This window comes from Schistocerca americana, chromosome 8 (genome assembly GCF_021461395.2).
Source record: "Schistocerca americana isolate TAMUIC-IGC-003095 chromosome 8, iqSchAmer2.1, whole genome shotgun sequence".
Lineage (NCBI taxonomy): Eukaryota > Metazoa > Arthropoda > Insecta > Orthoptera > Acrididae > Schistocerca > Schistocerca americana.
In genome coordinates this window covers 264,012,099-264,031,970 of record NC_060126.1, presented here as the reverse complement: position 1 = coordinate 264,031,970, position 19,872 = coordinate 264,012,099, and the positions used below count along the sequence as shown (strand labels likewise).

The window sequence follows — 19,872 nt, the reverse complement described above, 5'->3', positions numbered from 1 at the left end:
AAGCGACTCTCATCGCTGAAGACGACACGTCTCCATTCGTCCCTCCATTCACTCCTGTCGCGACACCACTGGAGGCGGGCTGCACGATGTTGGGGCGTGAGCGGAAGACGGCCTAACGGTGTGCGGGACCGTAGCCCAGCTTCATGGAGACGGTTGCGAATGGTCCTTGCCGATACCCCAGGAGCAACAGTGTCCCTAATTTGCTGGGAAGTGGCGGTGCGGTCCCCTACGGCACTGCGTAGGATCCTACGGTCTTGGCGTGCATCCGTGCGTCGCTGCGGTCCGGTCCCAGGTCGACGGGCACGTGCACCTTCCGCCGACCACTGGCGACAACATCAATGTACTGTGGAGACCTCACGCCCCACGTGTTGAGCAATTCGGCGGTACGTCCACCCGGCCTCCCGCATGCCCACTATACGCCCTCGCTCAAAGTCCGTCAACTGCACATACGGTTCACGTCCACGCTGTCGCGGCATGCTACCAGTGTTAAAGACTGCGATGGAGCTCCGTATGCCACGGCAAACTGGCTGACACTGAAGGCGGCGGTGCACAAATGCTGCGCAGCTAGCGCCATTCGACGGCCAACACCGCGGTTCCTGGTGTGTCCGCTGTGCCGTGCGTGTGATCATTGCTTGTACAGCCCTCTCGCAGTGTCCGGAGCAAGTATGGTGGGTCTGACACACCGGTGTCAATGTGTTCTTTTTTCCATTTCCAGGAGTGTACTTATAATGTTTCAAATTAAAATTTATTCATTGTTTGTTGTAAATCTTTTGCAACTTACACAGTTTTAAATGTCTTGAAATATAGTTTTCTGTCCTTTCTTTGGATACCCAGTTTTAACTGATCTATACTTTGAGCATTCCTCATCTTTTTTCAGCATTTCTCTCAATGAAAATGTGGGAAACACATTCCAGAGTTATATTTTACCACTACACTTTGTAATTTCAAAGAATTTAGTTTTCCTATGTCTTTATCAAACAAAGGTGGTAGTTTCTTCCTGTAAATGAATAGTAAATGGATGTACATACACTTCTTTTGTTTTAGAAATGTTTAGTGAAAACATACTATAATTCTTTCTAAGGGAATAAGCAGCAGTATGAAAAGGACAGATTGCTACTCAGCACATAGAGGAGGCACTGAGCCACAGACTGACACAATGGGAACACTGCTACAATTTTAAGCTTTTGGACAAAAAAGTCATTCTTCCAACATAGAAAACATATAAATCCATGCAGTTGCTGTCTCAGACCACTGGGACTTCGTTTTAGTATTTATATAAGAAGATTTATTAACATTTTTTGGTAGTACTTATAAAATAACACGATTAAATCCCAATTAGGTAACATACAGTTAAATGCAGTTCTATTTAAAATGTCATCCTATTATCTTTTCTTAAATTGTGGTTTTAATTGTTTCTCATGCTACATTTTTAAGAGGTAGAGCAAAGTGTTAAGAACCCAAAATTCATCTGAGATTTCTATATTAATAAAGTAAGTAAGTGGTCTCATTGTATTTGATGTACTTGCTTTTCTTATTCAAAGTTCTTAAAAGAAACGTGTTGGAAATGTTAATAAATCTTTCTGTAAAACTTGAGTTCTAGAATTAATAAATATCTAATTATTCTCATTGAGACTATTTTATAGTATATTACAATCAGTTTGCTTGTTAAATTTCTTAATTATGTACAATTCATTTCGTTCATCATGTTTCTGTGTGAAAAAGACCCCAGCTATGTAGGACCAGTGTTGAATGTTTGCATTAGTCACTCTTAAGTTTTTGAAGTATTTTCTTCACTTCTTTATTGTTCCTTACTAAAGGAGTGTCTCTTAATTTCCAGGTACGTTTTAACACTTTCACTTTCATCCAGTGCCTTTCTTAAGCAACGGTTTCTATGAATATAATTTATTCTAAAAATACTTTCATATACTATTTGGAATTTTCTATATTCAGACCAGAAATATTGGAACAATTGTCAACTTAATTAATTAACTTGATATTCATCCCTTTATTACTATATGATTGTACTGTTACTGATTCAAAATTACATCTTTAAACAATCAGTATAATTATCAATTTACATTGAGCTATATTGTCATATTTCTAAAAAAAAATTTATATTTGCTCATTTAAATCATTCAGTTCTTGGTTTTCATCTAATGTAGTTTTCACTACTTCATGATCTATATCAGTAACATGTAACAATTCTACATACATTGGTACATATATGATTAGGTCTCCAAACTAGTAATTTTCTTTAAAAGTTGTTATTGCTCTGTTACAGTCTTCATTATTTTTAAAAACATACTCTCTGCAAGATTACTCGTTTCATTACAGTTTCAGGTGGCATAATTTTTAAAATATCCTATGCATTGGTTTTTTAAACAATTTGACTGAATTCTAACAAACTTACTTCATTTTTTTATAATAGCCAAGTGTAATTATTATTATATCCTGCAATCTCTGAACTGAAAATCTAGTCTTCAGTTCAGTTAATTTTCCATTTGTTTTTGAATAAATTATTTCAAAATTTGGGAAGAGTTATGACAATTACTTGAATTTTGTTTCTATGTGTACTACTGTTGGGATTGTAGAGCAACCATATTGTTTCATTTGTTTTATGTCCTATGTACTGAAAACATGCTTCCTAATAAAATGAAGATATTTTGACTCAAATCAAGGTAATTTTGCAGAGAATATGTTTCCCTTAAGTTAAAATAAATGTTGGTCCAAAAAAACTCTTTTACCAAACAAGCTGTGTTACCCATGAAGGCTCTTCCTTCATCTTACAAAGTTCCCTGCCATGTTGGAAAGAGCAAGAAAGCTCATGTCATAATGGAAGACTTTATTTTACCAGCTGCTTTGGACTGGTATCTATTATAATAGGTGGGTCAGTGGCAAGTGGCTATCATTCCCTTGCCAGACAACACCATTAGTCATTGAATACTCGATGCGTCTGACGACATTGTCAGTTGGTTGAAAAACCAAAAGTAAGGGTGACTTCGCCAATTGGTTGGCTGAAGCTACAGACAGTCAAAAGTGATGCACATCTAGAGGTACGAAAGCAATAGATATCTTTGAAACACTACACTCTTTTAGGTGGAAAACAATTTTAATTGGGAAAATTGTGTAGGTGTGTGTGCAGATGGTGGTCATAGCATAGTCAGATGTTATACTGGATTGCAAGCTCTGACCTGCAAAGAAGCTCTTAATGCTAATTGGACACATTATTTTATTCACTGTGAAGCAATGGTTCCAAAAACATGAGATTTGTTCTTCATGAGGTTCTTCACTGATTGAAGTGGTAAACATTATTAGAAGTCAGCTACTTAAGCATAAATATTTTCAGTAAATGTCCATTGACATCTTAAACATTCTTTTATCTTCCTGGTGGGTCTGAATGTAGTTTTCACACCATACTTGCTCAAAACTTCCCCAATGCGGTCTATAATCATACCGATGATTGGAAAAAAATTTTCGCTTTGGGCAGTCGTCAATACCGATCGATTCTGATTCTTCGCAGGGCGAAGTACTTTCTCTATCTCCTTGTTCGAATAACTATTCATCTTGAATGCCAGCCACAGATGTTCACACCCACGCTCCTCTTTTAAGTAAATCGGTTCACACATTTTGTGCATCCTATCTACCATCGTTTTAATCACCCCTCTTTTCTGTCTGGGATGTTGGTCATAATCAGTGCAGGTAACGGTCAGTATGGATGGCTTTTCTATACACGCTATGGCCCAACGCCTCATACCCTCGCTTGATAACAGGCACATTCAAGAAATTTAGTTGACCATTATTCTCCGTCTCTATAGGAAACTGGACTGATACTGTTGAAATTTATCAGGATGGCATCCAATTCCTCTGCACTGTGTGTCCATTCTACAAAAGTATCATTGACATCCTGGTACCACCTGGCTGGTCTTTTACTGGCAGTCTGCCAATCGATTACTCTCACTCAAGAATGTTGACGCTAAAAAAGAGAATCTCGTAGCCAGTGTCATGTGATGGACTGTGGTGCCCTCTACACTGCCCATATAATCGGCGCTCCCTCGAGTTGTGGTTGCAGTTCGCCACCTTAGCTCTGAACATGTCTCCCACAGTCAGAGGAGAAACGTTAGGGACAAGTTTTATACATCGACCACGGCTTATTAACCCAGGAGTTTTAACTAATGTCAGTACCAGCCGTGAAAGGATACATTGTATGATCAAACGCCTCTACTGGAGGATATGTCAGCAACGATTCGACGGTCTGAGAGAATGCACGAGTTGAAATCATAACAACGCAGTATGCTCATCTTCCTGTTACGCTGAAGGGACACTGCAACCGCTCCGAAATTTCTGAAAGTGAAGAAGATGTTTCCCTTGGCACAGGCTCACTGCGTTTACAACTGCATGGAATTAACAATACTACAATAGAGGATTCACCAGACGCAGTGAACATTGGCAGAAACTAACAGTCAGCTATTACAGCTTCACTTATTTATTAGTAATACTGTGCGGTGTTGTGACTGGAATAAGGTTTACAGTCTAACGTTCAGGTCTATGGAAATTAGTGCAGAGATTTGAGTTAATAAACAGAAGAAATAGTTCGCTAGTCTACGAAGAAGTTGTCGGTAGCTTCAATAGAGTATAATTCTCGATCTGTTAATATGCTTTCTGACAAAGATTTGACTCAAGTTGAAATTTCTCTTTTAGCCAAAGTAGACAATTTTACGGTGACGCCTTTAGAATTACCCACGGAGGATATAACAGCAAATACTGAGACAGGGATCAATCAGCTTCCACAGCAATCAGCCGATGTAATTAGGATGGAAACAGCTAGAATTTTAGTTACATTCAAGCAACCTAACGGTAAACTGTTGTAGGCATAAAGGAGCGTCCTGAAGAATATCATTGCAGATAAAAACATTATCGTTCTTAGCGCTGACAAGGGTACTGCCACGATCCTGATGAGGAGTGAGGTATATCATGAAAAAATCGATAATATTTTGGATCCTACCAGTTAAAGAAGGCATTAGACGGATATGGCCACAAAGATGTTAAAAATCGCTAATCAACTGGTGAAAGCATTTTCACCCTCTTTCGCTAATAAGAAGTTGCTCTGCAAAACAGGAATGTACCCACAAATTCTCTATTAACCAATCTGCACAAACCACAGATACCTTTGAGCCATTTTGTGAGTGCTATGGGGTCCCCCACCCATTAATTAGCTAGACAACTTGTCTCGTCACTGCAGTCTCATGTTGATGGAACTGACAGTCATACTAATGATTCACATTATTTCACTGACAAATAAAAGAAATACACATGAGCCAGAGAGATATCCTAATTAATTTTGAAGTGTACTCACTTAACCATGATTCCAGTGAACAAAGCTATCTCACTGGATTTTTTCCATCGTATATATTCAGAAACTGCGGCACGGCGACCTATTTTCAATAAAAAATTATTTTTGTATACAGATTGACAGGGGTGGTTATGAGCAGTCCTCTTAGTCCGGCTGTGGCCAATTTGGATACAGAGAACTTTAAACAATGGGTATTGTAGACTGCCAGTAAAAGACCAGCCAGGTGGTACCGCTGTGTAATATCGACACACAGTGCAGAGTTAATTGTATGTCTTCCTGATACATCTCAGCAGTATCAATCCAAAAATACAGTCTATTATGGAGATGGAGAGATTGTGTATAAAATTCCCTGTAGTTGTGATCTCGTTTATGTAGGTGTTACAAAATGAAGTGTTAAACACTCGTTTGGTTTACCCCAAGAGGAAATGTTGCCTGGAACATGTGGATAAATTGGTCATAGCGGAACATCTTTATCTAGAGGGTGATCATGAAACGAAATTCACTGAGACGATCGTCATATCGAAAACATTATATTATTCTGCCTGTATGTATAGAGAAGCCGTTGAGATTTACAAACAGTATGATAAGTTTAACAGAAAAGAGGGAGATGTTAAAATAGATAAAATTTTGGGAATCAACATTGTCACGTAAGAAAGAAGATCAATTACTTTCCGTCGAGAATGTTGGCATTACCAGAGATAACCTCCTAGCCGACGTCACGGGATGCACTGTGGTGCCTTCTACACTGCTCAAACATTCGGCGCTCCCTAGAGTTGTGGTTGCAGTTCGCCACTTTAACTCTTAAGATGTCTCTCTCAGTTAGGGGAAAGTTTTTTACACCGAACACGGCCTATCAGCCCACAAGTTTTAAGTGATGTCACTACAAGCTGGAGAAGCTTACATTGCATGATGAAGTCTATGTTTGTGCATCATTCAACTGAATTCAGTGATTATTTCATGAAGTACTTTCCAGAAGGAGTTAAACAACGCAACTGAACGAAAGATCATTTTAGTACAGAACTTCCATCAACACATACCACTGATAAACAAGAGCAGTTTACTGTTACTTCTTCAGATTATACCTATAATTCGAAGTTTATTTCCTCATCACTGCTTGAGTTTTGGAACTTGGTGAAGCAGGAGTATGTGCAAGTAGCTAACAAGGTCCTATGAGTTTCAATATCTTTCGCAACATCCTACTTATACGAGGTAGGCTTTTCAGTATTGGCGATCATCAACACAAAATATAGACCTCTTTCGCAACATCCTACTTATACAAGGTAGGTTTTTCAGTATTGGCAATCATCAACACAAAATATAGACCATGAATTAATGTGGAGAAAGAGATGTGGATCTTAATTTCCAGTGTTGTGCCGAGATTTGAAAAACTGTTGATGAAATAGGGAAGTCACACTTCTCATTAATTTCGTTGGAAGAGTAAGGTGTAAAAATATTAAAAGTTGATTAAAATGTATTATTTCAACGTTTAATAAAGAAATAACTACTGTAATTCATTTTTTAGAACTTAAGTGTATTTGACCAACAACCTAGTCACAGATCACTCTAGTTACCATCAGATCACCAAAGTGGAACACATTGGGCTTACTTGCATTTGGATGGATGACATTTGGTTGTGCTGAGCACTGTTGGCAAACAGAGTGCACACAGTCCATGTGATGCCAATTGAGGAGCAACTTGAATGAGAAGTAGGGGAGGAGGGGGGCTTTCAGTCACGAAAACTGACAACAGCTGAAAGAGTAGTGTGCTAACCACATGACCCTCTATATTCACACCAGGTTTTGCCTATAAGCTGAGGGTGGTATGGTGGTCAGTTGGATCCATTGGGCCTTCAAGGCCTGTTCAGATGGAGTTCTAGGTTTGTATGGCCCACACTTTGAGTCATATGCCTTGTGCCGCAATTGTTTATGATCGTACTTGCAGAAAAATAGAAGAGGTATCTAATGATGTTTAGTATCCATTGCCAAAACTGTAAGGAACCTTTAAGGAGTTAAAAGGGAATTTGGTACAAGATAATGAGGAAACCCCCATGAAATATAAACCTTTACATAGTGGGGTTGCTTGTAGTCCTCAATGGTATAGAAAGCAGTACCATAAGTACAACTACATTGGAGGGGAATTTACGGAAAGGCCAGACTGATAAATGTGTCTGGAATAGGGCAGCAATATTTTCAGATATTACTGGGTTCCAGTGTGCAGAGATGAACAATGCCTCACTCAGCTACCTAGGGATTGGGGTGGTCTGTTCCAAAGGATACAGCCATCAGTAATAACAAATGTGGTTTTCTATTTGTTTCAGTGATCTATACATTATATACATCTGTTCTATTTCTAGAGTATGTTATTTAGGCCATCTATTCTTGAATGGAATGTGTACTAACAAAGAAATACAATGTGCAAAACATGTTTTTGGATCACAAGAGATGTTTACTGTGACAGAAGTATTGAGAAAGGAACAAAAATCCATCATCGTATTGTTGTTGTTGTTGTCTTCAGTCCTGAGACTGGTTTGATGCAGCTCTCCATGCTATTCTATCCTGTGCAAGCTTCTTCATCTCCCAGTACCTACTCCGACCTACATCCTTCTGTATCTGTTTAGTGTATTCATCTCTTGATCTCCCTCTACGATTTTTACCCTCCACATTGCCCTCCAATACTAAATTGGTGATCCCTTGATGCCTCAGAACATGTCCTACCTACCGATCCTTTCTTCTAGTTAAGTTGTGCCACAAACTTCTCTTCTCCCCAATTCTATTCAATACCTCCTCATTAGTTATATGATCTACCCATCTAATCTTCAGCATTCTTCTGTAGCACCACATTTCGAAAGCTTCTATTCTCTTCTTGTCCAAACTAGTTATCGTTCATGTTTCACTTCCATACATGACTACACTCCATACAAATACTTTCAGAATCGACTTCCTGACACTTAAATCTATACTTGATGTTAACAAATTTCTCTTCTTCAGAAACGCTTTCCTTGCCATTGCCAGTCAACATTTTATATCCTCTCTACTTCGACCATCATCAGTTATTTTGCTCCCCAAATAGCAAAACTCCTTTACTACTTTAAGTGTCTCATTTCCTAATCTAAATCCTTCAGCATCACCCGACTTAATTCGACTACATTTCATTATCCTCGTTTTGTTTTCGTTGATGTTCATCTTATATCCTCCTTTCAAGACACTATCCATTCTGTTCAACTGCAATTCTAAGTCCTTTGCTGCCTCTGACAGAATTACAATGTCATCAGCGAACCTCAATGTTTTTATTTCTTCTCCATGGATTTTAATACCTACTCCGAATTTTTCTTTTGTTTCCTTCACTGCTTGCTCAATATACAGATTGAATAGCATCGGGGGAGGCTACAAAGCTGTCTCACTCCCTTCTCAACTACTGCTTCCCTTTCATGTCTCTCGACTCTTATAACTGCCATCTGGTTTCTGTACAAATTGTAAATAGCCTTTCGCTCCCTGTATTTTACCCCTGCCACCTTCAGAATTTGAATGGGAGTATTCCAGTCAACATTGTCAAAAGCTTACTCTAAGTCTACAAATGCAAGAAACGTAGATTTGCCTTTCCTTAGTCTAGCTTCTAAGATAAGTCGTAGGGTCAGTATAGCCTCATGTGTTCCAATATTTCTATGGAATCCAAATTGATCTTCCCCGAGGTCGGCTTCTATCAGTTTTTCCATTCGTCTGTAAAGAATTCACGTTAGTATTTTGCATCCATGACTTATTAAACTGATTGTTCGGTAATTTTCACATCTGTCAGCACCTGCTTTCTTTGGGATTGGAATTATTATATTCTTCTTGAAGTCTGAGGGTATTTCCCCTGTCTCATACATCTTGCTCACCAGATGGTAGAGTTTTGTCAGGACTGGCTCTCCCAAGGCCGTCAGTAGTTCTCATGGAATATTGTCTACTCCCGGGGCCTTCTTTCCACTCAGGTCTCTCAGTGCTCTGTCAAACTCTTCACACAGTATCGTATCTCCCATTTTATCTTCATCTACATTCTCTTCCATTTCCATAATATTGTCCTCAAATGGTATATTTTAATGAAAAACGTAAATGTTGGGAAAATAAATGTTTATAGTGCAATTTACAAATTTTCTGTATGAGTAGAAATCATCATCTATCCTGAGATTCATAGATTTTCAGAAAGTGTTTGACTCAACTTTAACAAAATCTGTACCCTTAACTCTTGAGAGAAAAGAGACGTTGATTTAACCTGTGATGGTATACTCAAGAATAAAATTGTTAAAAGAAGACTTGCTCTTTCTAACAAAGAGCCTGAGTACATGGCTCTTCATGAGGATTGTCAGAGGACTTCTACTTAAACAGTTTATTCTATGGACTGATAGGCTATGACAACTGAGTAATTTTATTTAGTGATAGTCAGAGAGCATTAAATTTGTCTGTTGGTCCTTCAAATTCTAAATGGTCAAAGTATATTTGTATCAGACACAATTGTAAAAGGTAATTTGTGTCCAAAAAAGTAGTGAAGATAGTGTACTCACAGGAGAGAATATGACAAAAGTATTGAAAAAATAAAAAAAAATAATGAACTTATGAACTGTCTGGATTAAGATTTTTTGACAAAAGAATGTTTTGAAGGGAGTGTGTTGAATTTACTCAAAAGCTCTCAAATTAGCATCTGTGGACTTATATGTGCTAGGATCATTGTACATCTTTGCTTTTATGTATCAGGTTATTTTGCTTTGCTCAGTCTCAGTATGTTTCCACTTGACTGTTTGTCTACTTGCCAGGTTGCACCTAATCTTATTTCATGCCTTGTAGTATATCACGTTATGCTCCATGTGCAGTATACCGTATAGTCCTCTCAATAGAACATTCCCAAACTTCAATAAATGATCTTGATGAAAGTAGGAGTGTAGAGGTGGCAAAATAATGCAATATGTATTTTGTTGTTTGTGCCTAGTTTCACTTTTAAGGGGTAAAGCACACCCAAAAACGTAATCTGCTGTGTTAGGTTTGGAGGGAATATCTTTGAATCAATAACATATAAAAAATGTTATACATATGAGAGTAAGGTTCTTGAAAACAGTATAATAGAGTTTTGTAATAATTTGAAATTCTGCAAATTAATTGATTAATTAATTAATTTTGAAAAATGAAGACTTTTGTTACAACATGAACTACTGACTTGTTTAATAAAGCTGGTTTCTGAAATACCCATTTTGCAAAAAGATGCTGTATACAATGTGCTGTTAGAGTATTTTCAATATAGCTAATTACGTGGGTGAGTCAAATTAAAACCTTAAATATTTTTAAAAATATTATTTATTGTGCAGAAGTGGTACAAAGCTGTATCATTTTTCAACATAATCTCCCCCACGCTCAATGCAAGTCCTCCAGCGCTTACAAAGTGCATAAATTCCTTTAGAAAAAATTCTTTTGGTAGTCTGCGCAACCACTCATGCACCGCATGGTGTACCTCTTCATCATAACGGAACTTCTTTCCTCCCATTGCGTCATTGAGTGGTCCAAACATATGGAAATCACTTGAGGCAAGGTCTGGTGGGTATGGTGGATGAGGAAGACACTCAAAATGCAGGTCTGTGATTGTTGCAACTGTTGTATGGGCAGTGTGGGGCCTTGCATTGTCATGTTGCAAAAGGACACCTGCTGACAGCAATCCACGTCGCTTTGATTTGACTGCAGGCTGCAGATGATTTTTTAGGATAGCTGTGTATGATGCACTGGTGACAGTAGTCCCTCTAGGCATGTAATGCTCCAAAATGACGCCTTTTCGTCCCAAAAAGTCAGCATAACGTTCCCCGCTGATGGCTCTGTTCGAAACTTCTTTGGTTTTGATGATGAGGAATGGCGCAATTCCTCGCTCGCTCTCTTCATTTCCGGTTGGTGGAAGTGAACCCAGGTTTCGTCCCCAGTAACGATTCTTGCAAGGAAGCCATCACCTACTCATTCAAAGCACCAAAGAAATTCTTCACAAGCATCAACACGTCGTTCTCTCATTTCAGTAGTCATCTGCCTTGGCACCCATCTTGCAGACACTTTGTGAAACTGGAGCACATCATGCACAATGTGGTGTGCTGACCCATGACTAATCTGTAAACATGCTGCAATGTTATTCAGTGTCACGTGACGGTTTTCCTTCACTATGGCTTCAACTGCTGCAATGTTCTGTGGAGTAACAACTCGTTGTGCCTTACCTGGACGAGGAGCATCTTCCACTGAAGTCACACCATTTGCGAACTTCCTACTCCATTCATATAACTTGCTACTGTGACAAACATGCATCACTGTACTGAACCTTCATTCGTCGATGAATTTCAGCAGGTTTCACCACGCAAAACCAGAATAACAGAACGCTGTGTTTGGCTGGTGCAAGTCGCAAGTGGGGCGGCCATTTTTATACTGACACTGCGATGGTATGTGCGCATCTGCACTATGCTGCCACCTACAGGCCATTCTGCAAGCTGATTTTAGCACGCTTACTAACTTACAGTATAACGCCCGGAATTTCGATTTGTTATTACAAATTTAAGGTTTTCATTTGACTCACCCTCGTAAAATATCTGAAAATTCATTATTTATCAAGTTATTTATTATAATTATATTTGTTTTATGTTTTAAACTCTTATTTTACATTCATTTTTTAGTTTACCATTTAACATATCAGTATTTTGTTAATTGAAAATAATAATTAATTCGTAGTAACGATAAATCGTAAATAAATGCTTAAAACACTTTAGGTGCACGCATATAAAGTGAAAGAAATTTCTTTTCATAATATATACGATAGATAACACAATATAGAACAAATTTCAAGTTGTGAACGACCTTCTATACATCCTGATTTCTATTAGACATACTTCAGTAAATTGGTAAGTTGTGGCAAAAAGGACTGATTATGTATCAGCAACTGCAGCTTGATTATGTTGTTTCCCAAGTGAAGATTAACATAAAAATCATTTAACAACAACTCATAGATCTGAAAATGTTCCACAAAGTTCTTTCAGTATCAAAGTTGTGCACATCTCATGACCGTACCTGTGCCACATAGCACTTTAGGATCATCAGGTCTTTCACACAACAGTCTTAAGAATCTAGCAATAATACAGATTTTTCTCCCTTACTGGGAAAGAAGCCATCTATCAAATTCTTGTTGACCTGATCAGACGTTATTTGACAGAGTCTGATGCTGCCACAAGGACATTTAGGGCTGCAAAAAGAGATTTTCGAATTCTCGTCCAAACTCAACAATAGTTTTAAAAGTGTAAAAAAACCATTCTGACCATCATATCTGAGGATAAGAAATTCGCTCCTCTGGTCATCACAAAGGGCTTTACAGCACTTGTACAATCATGAGATGTATAAGATTTTCGATGTTGGAAGAAATTTGCGAGAATAATTTTGGATCTAGTTCTATTGTATGATTTTGATGTCAATTTCCACTTGATAAACAATATAATTAAGCTGCACTCAATAGTACATAGTTCATTGTTTTCGCTATGGTTTACCAGTCTACAGAAATATGCCTGATGCAAATCTGGGTATTTAAAGGATCACTTGAAACAATTTGAAATCCTGCTCAATTTTGTTTTATATTGTGTTCTCTTTTGTGTATGTTATGTGTGAAAAAATTTCGTTCATTTTATGTGTATGGTGTAAGAAAATGTATTTTCAGTATTTATTTACAGATGGTCATAATTGTAATGATTTTTAATGTAGTAATGAGTTTATTATTTTCAATGAACAAAAGATATGTATGTGAAATGACAAACTAGAAACAAAACAAAAATGAGTGTGAAACATAGATTAACAATTTGAAATGTGAAACAGATATAAGTAAAAAAAATAACCAAACTAACATATGACTAGATATTTTCATTAGTTATGTCGAAAATACGAGGTGTGGCTAGAAAAAAACCGGACTAGTACTGGTGAAACAATAAAACGAATGCAATAAGGCTGAAAGTCGCGTGGCCTGTCACGTGACTCTCGCTCCGCCTACTGCTCGAGTTTCATCTGCCTCCTGCACTCGGTCTGCCCATGGCGTCTGTTTTAAGTAGTTGACGTTTTGTCTGTGCGTCGGAAAATGTTGAGTGTACAGAAAGAACAGCGTGTTAACATCAAATTATGTTTCAAACTAGGAAAATCTGCAAGTGAAACGTTTGTAATGTTACAACAAGTGTACGGCGATGATTGTTTATCGCGAACACAAGTGTTTGAGTGGTTTAAACGATTTAAAGATGGCCGCGAAGACACCAGTGATGACACTCGCACTGGCAGACCATTGTCAGCAAAAACTGATGCAAACATTGAAAAAATCGGTAAACTTGTTCGACAAGATCGCCGTTTAACAGTCAGAGCAGTGTCTGAGTTAACAGGAGTTGACAAGGAAAGTGTTAGGCAGATTCTTCATGAAAGTTTCAACATGAACAAAGTGTGTTCAAAAATGGTTCCAAAGTGTCTCACAATTGAACAGAAGGAACGCCGAAGAATGATTTGTTCTGACATCCTGGAAAACATTGAAAGTGATCCCACCTTCTTACAAAATGTTATTACTTGCGATGAATCGTGGTTTTTTACTTACGATCCCGAAACTAAACGCCAATCGATGCATTGGAAAACTCCTGGTTCTCCACGATAAAAAAAAGCACGACTGACAAAATCGAAATTCAAGGCAATGATGATTGTTTTTTTTTGACATCAAAGGGATTGTGCACATTGATTGGGTACCAGAGGGACAAACAGTGAATCAGCATTACTACATTAGCGTCCTGGCTACCCTACGTGAGCGAGTACAGAGAAAACGGAACGATTTGTGGAGAAAAAAGTCATGGATCCTTCACCAAGACAATGCCCCAGCTCACAGTGCGTTGTCAGTGAAGACGTTTTTGGCAAAACACAACATTACCATCTTAGATCATCCACTCTACTCACCTGATTTGGCCCCCTGTGACTTTTTTCTTTTCCCTAAAGTCAAGTCAGCTTTGAAAGGAACTAGATTTGAGACTGTTGAAGCAGTAAAAGAAAAAGCGACGGAAGTAATGTATGGACTTACCGAAAATGATCTGCAGCATTGCTATGAACAGTGAAAAATTCGTATGGAGCGGTGTAGAGACCGAGGAGGAGAGTACATTGAAGGAGATAACATGAAATTGTAAATAATTGTAAATAAATGTTTTTTCCAGCATCAGTCCGGTTTTTTCCTAGCCGCACCTCGTACTCTAACAGCACATTGTATACAGTGGATTTTCCAAAAATCATGTTACAGAACAAACGTTATTACAAATGTATATATGTACTGTAGCTTGAAAGCTTCTTTAGACTAAAATCTTAATTTTTTTAATTAATGGTGGTGATGTATTTTGCAAAATTTCAAATTATTACAAAATTCGTTTACACTGTTTTGAAGAACCTTAATTAGATACCAAGTTTTATATCAGAAACATTTTTTATAAGTTACCGTTTTCAAATTATATTCCCTCCAGATCAAATATGCCAAATTAACTTTTGGGGCATGTTTTACTCCTTAAAAGTGAAACTGGGTACAAATCAAAAAATGCATATTACATTACTTTGCCCCCCTACACATATGCCAAGTTTCATCAAGATCGTTTATTGACACTTGGGAATGATCCCTTGTCACTGCAGCATATTGTACAAGTTTCCTTTTGAAGTGGTATAATGAAATTTACAGTATAGTAATATGTTCATCACTGTTCTTAACGGAAGTAATTTACTGGCAGTATTCACATGTTTATCTCAACAGATACCCAATTTATCCATTTCCCACCCTTCATTTGGATGTGAATATTCAGATAAAAACCCATCATGTAATGCATAGAGAGTCTTGTTGTCATAACAGTCAAACAAATGACCAACAATAATCTCATGCAGGCCCTAGGTAAACTCAGTCGTATCATATATGTTTTGCCTGCTGTATCGTCGATTATACTGTAGTTGAATCCTTGGAATTGTATAAGCTAGTTTATTTATTCTATTCCAAACTAATCTAGATGAATTATAGTTCTGTGGGATATGTTGCCTGTTAACATTGTGCTATGTGTTGCTGGAGATCATGTGTTCTTGGGAACTTATGTCTCCACAGTTATAGATCTAATTTGTAGTTCCTGGATTCAATATAATTTCTACAGATACAGGTCATGAGAAGAAAATAAACCATGCAACGACTGGGACAGTCAGCATGACCTACCCTGCAACGTCCTTACATGGTTTTCAAACTGTTTCTGACCATCATCTGTATGTAATGACAAACAGTCCAGTGCACTCAGTCACTTGATGTAGACTTGATCACTGGATCATCATCAAATGATCTTTGTGGACACTCCTTAAGAATGTGTTCCATTGTTTGTCCCTCTGTCCTAATGCTGTTCAGCTTCAAGCAAATGTGGCACGATAGTTGTAATCCCTCATACTTCTTTGTTGATTCTTGAACTAGCTGAGCATTGTTAGGTGCATGTTTGTTCTAGTATTGTCGTCACTTGGTGGTCACGTCAAAAGAACAGATGCATTCCATATCAACAAAGGATGGCGTAAATGATTTCAGACGAGTTTTTGGTGGACCTTCTGGGGCATCATACAAGGGGACATTTTCATAAGAATTGATGTTCTTGAGCAAGTTCATGTTAGCTGTTTTCCTTATTAGATCTTGCGGAGCAACATTAAGCAGGACAGGGAACCGTTGAATGGGAGTAGCTCTAACAGTGTCAGTGGGGATTCCTCTGGGTTCATTGAGCTGAATGGACTAGCTAGCAGGACGACTCTCAATTATGGCCTACCACAGGTATATGTCCTGGTTCCTATTCTGTTTAACCTATATATATCCATGACACCCCAGAAATAGATTCCATGAAAATCCAGTATGGAGACGTTCTTGCAGTAGTCTTCCAAAGTAAAGACCTTATCTACTGTGAGAATGTGCTAACAAGCTATCTGACAAAACTGAGTGAAAATAATGTCTAGGTTGGTACGACTCCCACAAGCTCAGCTACTTGAGCCTCCCAGAAGCCCATAAATGTTGTATTCTGTAGATACGATTCCACCATACTTCTGCTGTAGTTTGCAAATGAGAAGATTAAATGTGACAGGCATGTGGCTGCAAGAATTATGATGTGCTTCAGACAGAATACATGAACCATTCTGTTAAATAAACATTGTAACTGTGATTGACTTAAGGAGATTAGGGCAATATATATTTATTAAATCGCTTCATCTCTTCATTGTACTTATAATTCCGAAATAATATCGCTCAGATTCTCCATTTCTGTGTAAACAGCAACTGTAATTGTTGTATCAACTATGTACTAATTATATGAAATTTTTGAATTTGGTCTTTTTTCGTGACATCTGTTATGTTTTATTCAGTTAAAAATTCACCAATGTCCATTTCTTGGTTACAAAATGGGTGTGACGTCTTCACAAACGTTCTCAAGAATATTGCTCTTTGGCACTAGTGCTGTTAATGAAAAAGGAAATAAACTGTGAAACTATAAATTTCGATCAATAAAAGACCATTAGGGCATGGGTTGGAAAGAAGGGAACAACTGTTCCCCCACCCTGTCTTACCTTCTGCAGGTATTCTTCGCAGCTGCCTACTATACATAGGGGTAACGGGATTTCAAGGTGCTGCTTTAAGACTAGTTACTACTTGTTTCAAAAACATAAATAGATAGCAACAGTTCTAAAAAAAATTGACTGTCATTATTTAAATCTGCGTGGAAAATATTCGGAAAGCATGTTGATAATTTAAATTCTACAATAATTTATTGAAAAATATTTTAGACACGTTTTGGGCGGCTTTACCTCAGAGCCTTTAACTACGAGGTGCACCTGCTTCCTGAAGCAATTTCCCAGTGGCACGCTTTACTGTCTGACGTTACACACGTAGACACACACCGCCGAACACTCTGCAGAGAGGATCTACGTAGAACAATATGTATCTAACATGGAAATCTTATAGCTAATTTTTTAATTTACGTGTTTACGTAGTATCGTTGTGGAATTGCTGCCTATGTGCTCTACACACAACTAAACAGAGCTCTCAGCAAGGTGGTTGATGGGAGTAGCTGAATTGGTAGGAATCGTATTACAGCAGACGATTTCGATTGGTTTCTGCCATACATCGACTACAAAACGATGGCAATACTGAGAACGTTAGGCATCAGTTGCCTAAATTATGTGATACATTTACCATAAAATGTTTCGGGATTATATTATACCTTTATGAAGTCATACAAAACAAGTAAACACGAATCAGCATATCGCAATACGCTATCGACAGGATGAATCAGAACTTCACTGATAATACTTCGCAGTTATTTTCTGAGTATTTTGGTATGAACCACCTGTGGTCTCTGGCGGCTCGTTAAAGAGTAATGACCTCATTATGATTTATTCAGTTCGTCACCCAATTTATTTATGTGAAGCACTGTGAAAACGCTGTAATACCACAACACCATCAAAGAGGTGCAAAAGTAATCTAATTGCTATCTATGGGAGAACATGTCAGAATAGGGTGGTTGTGCGACTCTTCCATTTGCATTCACTGAAGCCATACACGAGGGTCATTTCGGCGAACTTTCCATCGGTAAATCTATCACTGCTGCCGCGAGTCACTGTTAACGACCACTTAACTAACCCCCACTCCATCCAAAAATTGCGAAACATAACCGAGCAGTATAGTGAGTGAACATAGCAAGTGTTTCCAAACAAGAACGACGATGCATACAGTCGGCATTTACCGTGTTGTGCAGACATTTTCATTGTAATACAGATACGAAGATAAATAAGGGCAAGCAATCAAATGGGAATGCAATTAGTCTGCAATGAGCCACCAGAAACCACAGGTCCCCTACACCAAAATACTCGGAAAATATCCCTAAACAAACTCCAAAATTGTGTCAGTGGAGTGTGGTTCACCCTGTGTATTCCTCTGCAGTGTTACATACCTTAAAATTACTTTGTCATTAGGCACCGTCAAAAGTAAAAGGGCAAACATGCATTTCCAAAAATAACACTCTTATTAGAACGTCTCACGTAGGCGCATAATATTATAAAGGCAATCGCCTGCACTTATCAAAGATTGTACTTTCATGTAATGTATATCTCCCATCCCCCCAACGATGCCACTGTCTACATTGAAATATTTGAACGGTTATGCGTCACGTTCTAGCATATCCTAAAAACCAATGTTCCACGTATGTTGCAATGTTAGCCTTCATGCGGAGTAACCAACAGGAAACACTGAAATTTAACGAAAAGTAATGAAAAGTGGCTAGACATCCACCCCCCCCCCCCCCCCTCCAGCTCTCATGATAAGTAAATAATATAGGGTGATCAGCTGTTCTTCTTTCAAGAAAATGATTTAGAGGTCGGTATAACGAAGGAACTTTTTTATGGTTACTCACAAGTCACCATTCGTCTTCCAAAACATTAAAATCACTCCATAACCCCAGTTCTACCACCACCCCATCCCTGTAAACTATAGCATGGGCGCCCTTGGTGGGTTATACACTACTGAAATTGTGAATTGTAGTGTATTAAAGTGTATTAACAGTGTTCTTTGTGGGAGTTTATAGCGATTACAAGAAGCACAAAGACTTTCATAATTCTCATGGCAACACTCGCAAAGAAATTGCTTTGTGAATAACTGGTCAGTAGGGAAAATAAATTTCGTCCATCTTCCATAAAGAAATCTTTATCAATAGTTCCTCTAATGAAAGCAAATGCGTAACTAATGAACACTTTTGTGGCGGAAAGAGGGCGCAGCTCCTCACAGTATTCAACTTTCGTACTGCATCGTTAACGCTGACTGACAAAATGCTTGTTTCTTTTCCAGTTCTGGCTGCAGGAGCCGCTTGTGATCTACAGACCTATGGTCCAGGAAGGCAGACTTGGAAGGGATATTTTCCTGCGACGTGATCCAATGGACTTACTGTTGCGAAGGGAGTTCCATAATGTACCCTGGCTTGTGGGTGTTGTTAAGACGCCGGGATTCTTCCATGCTAGGCGTGAGTAGCCTGTTTTTGGTATCATTTCTTTGTTCACAGTGTCATTTCTATGAGGCGTATGCGGAAAGTAGCCAACGTTGAGCCGAAAATAAAATCCTGACACATTTCGATAAAATTTATTGGAACAGTCTTAGAATTAAACTGCAGTCTTATTTTTCTACATGATTGTCATTCAGATCTGCAGTATTATTTTTCTACATGATTGTCATTCAGATTTAAGCATTTATCATATTTCTTGATGACTTTGTCACCTCCTTCTAATGAATGCTTTGTGTCCTGATATTGCTACCAGCCCGTTGTTCGTCGGAATCAAAGCGTGTGGATGTTCAGGAACATTCCATCTGAACTGACTGAGCTATTCTTGTGTTGTTGGGGAGAGCGTGGCGATTCTCGTCGTGCAAAACCACAGCACCGATAGTCAAAGCGACTTGTTGGATGACTATTCTACCAAATGGACATTATGGACTTGGACCTCTTC

At 38.3% G+C, this 19,872-nt stretch overlaps 1 protein-coding gene across 1 annotated transcript in view; it reads left to right on the top strand.

The window, feature by feature from the left end:
• Nucleotides 1–19,402, top strand: part of LOC124545756 (venom carboxylesterase-6-like) — a 64,643-nt gene extending 45,241 nt beyond the window's left edge. Inside the window, exon 4 of the mRNA XM_047124699.1 lies at nucleotides 19,223–19,402. Coding sequence (XP_046980655.1) covers nucleotides 19,223–19,402 — 180 coding nt within the window. The remainder of the gene's footprint in view (nucleotides 1–19,222) is intronic.
• Nucleotides 19,403–19,872: the final 470 nt, after the last annotated feature.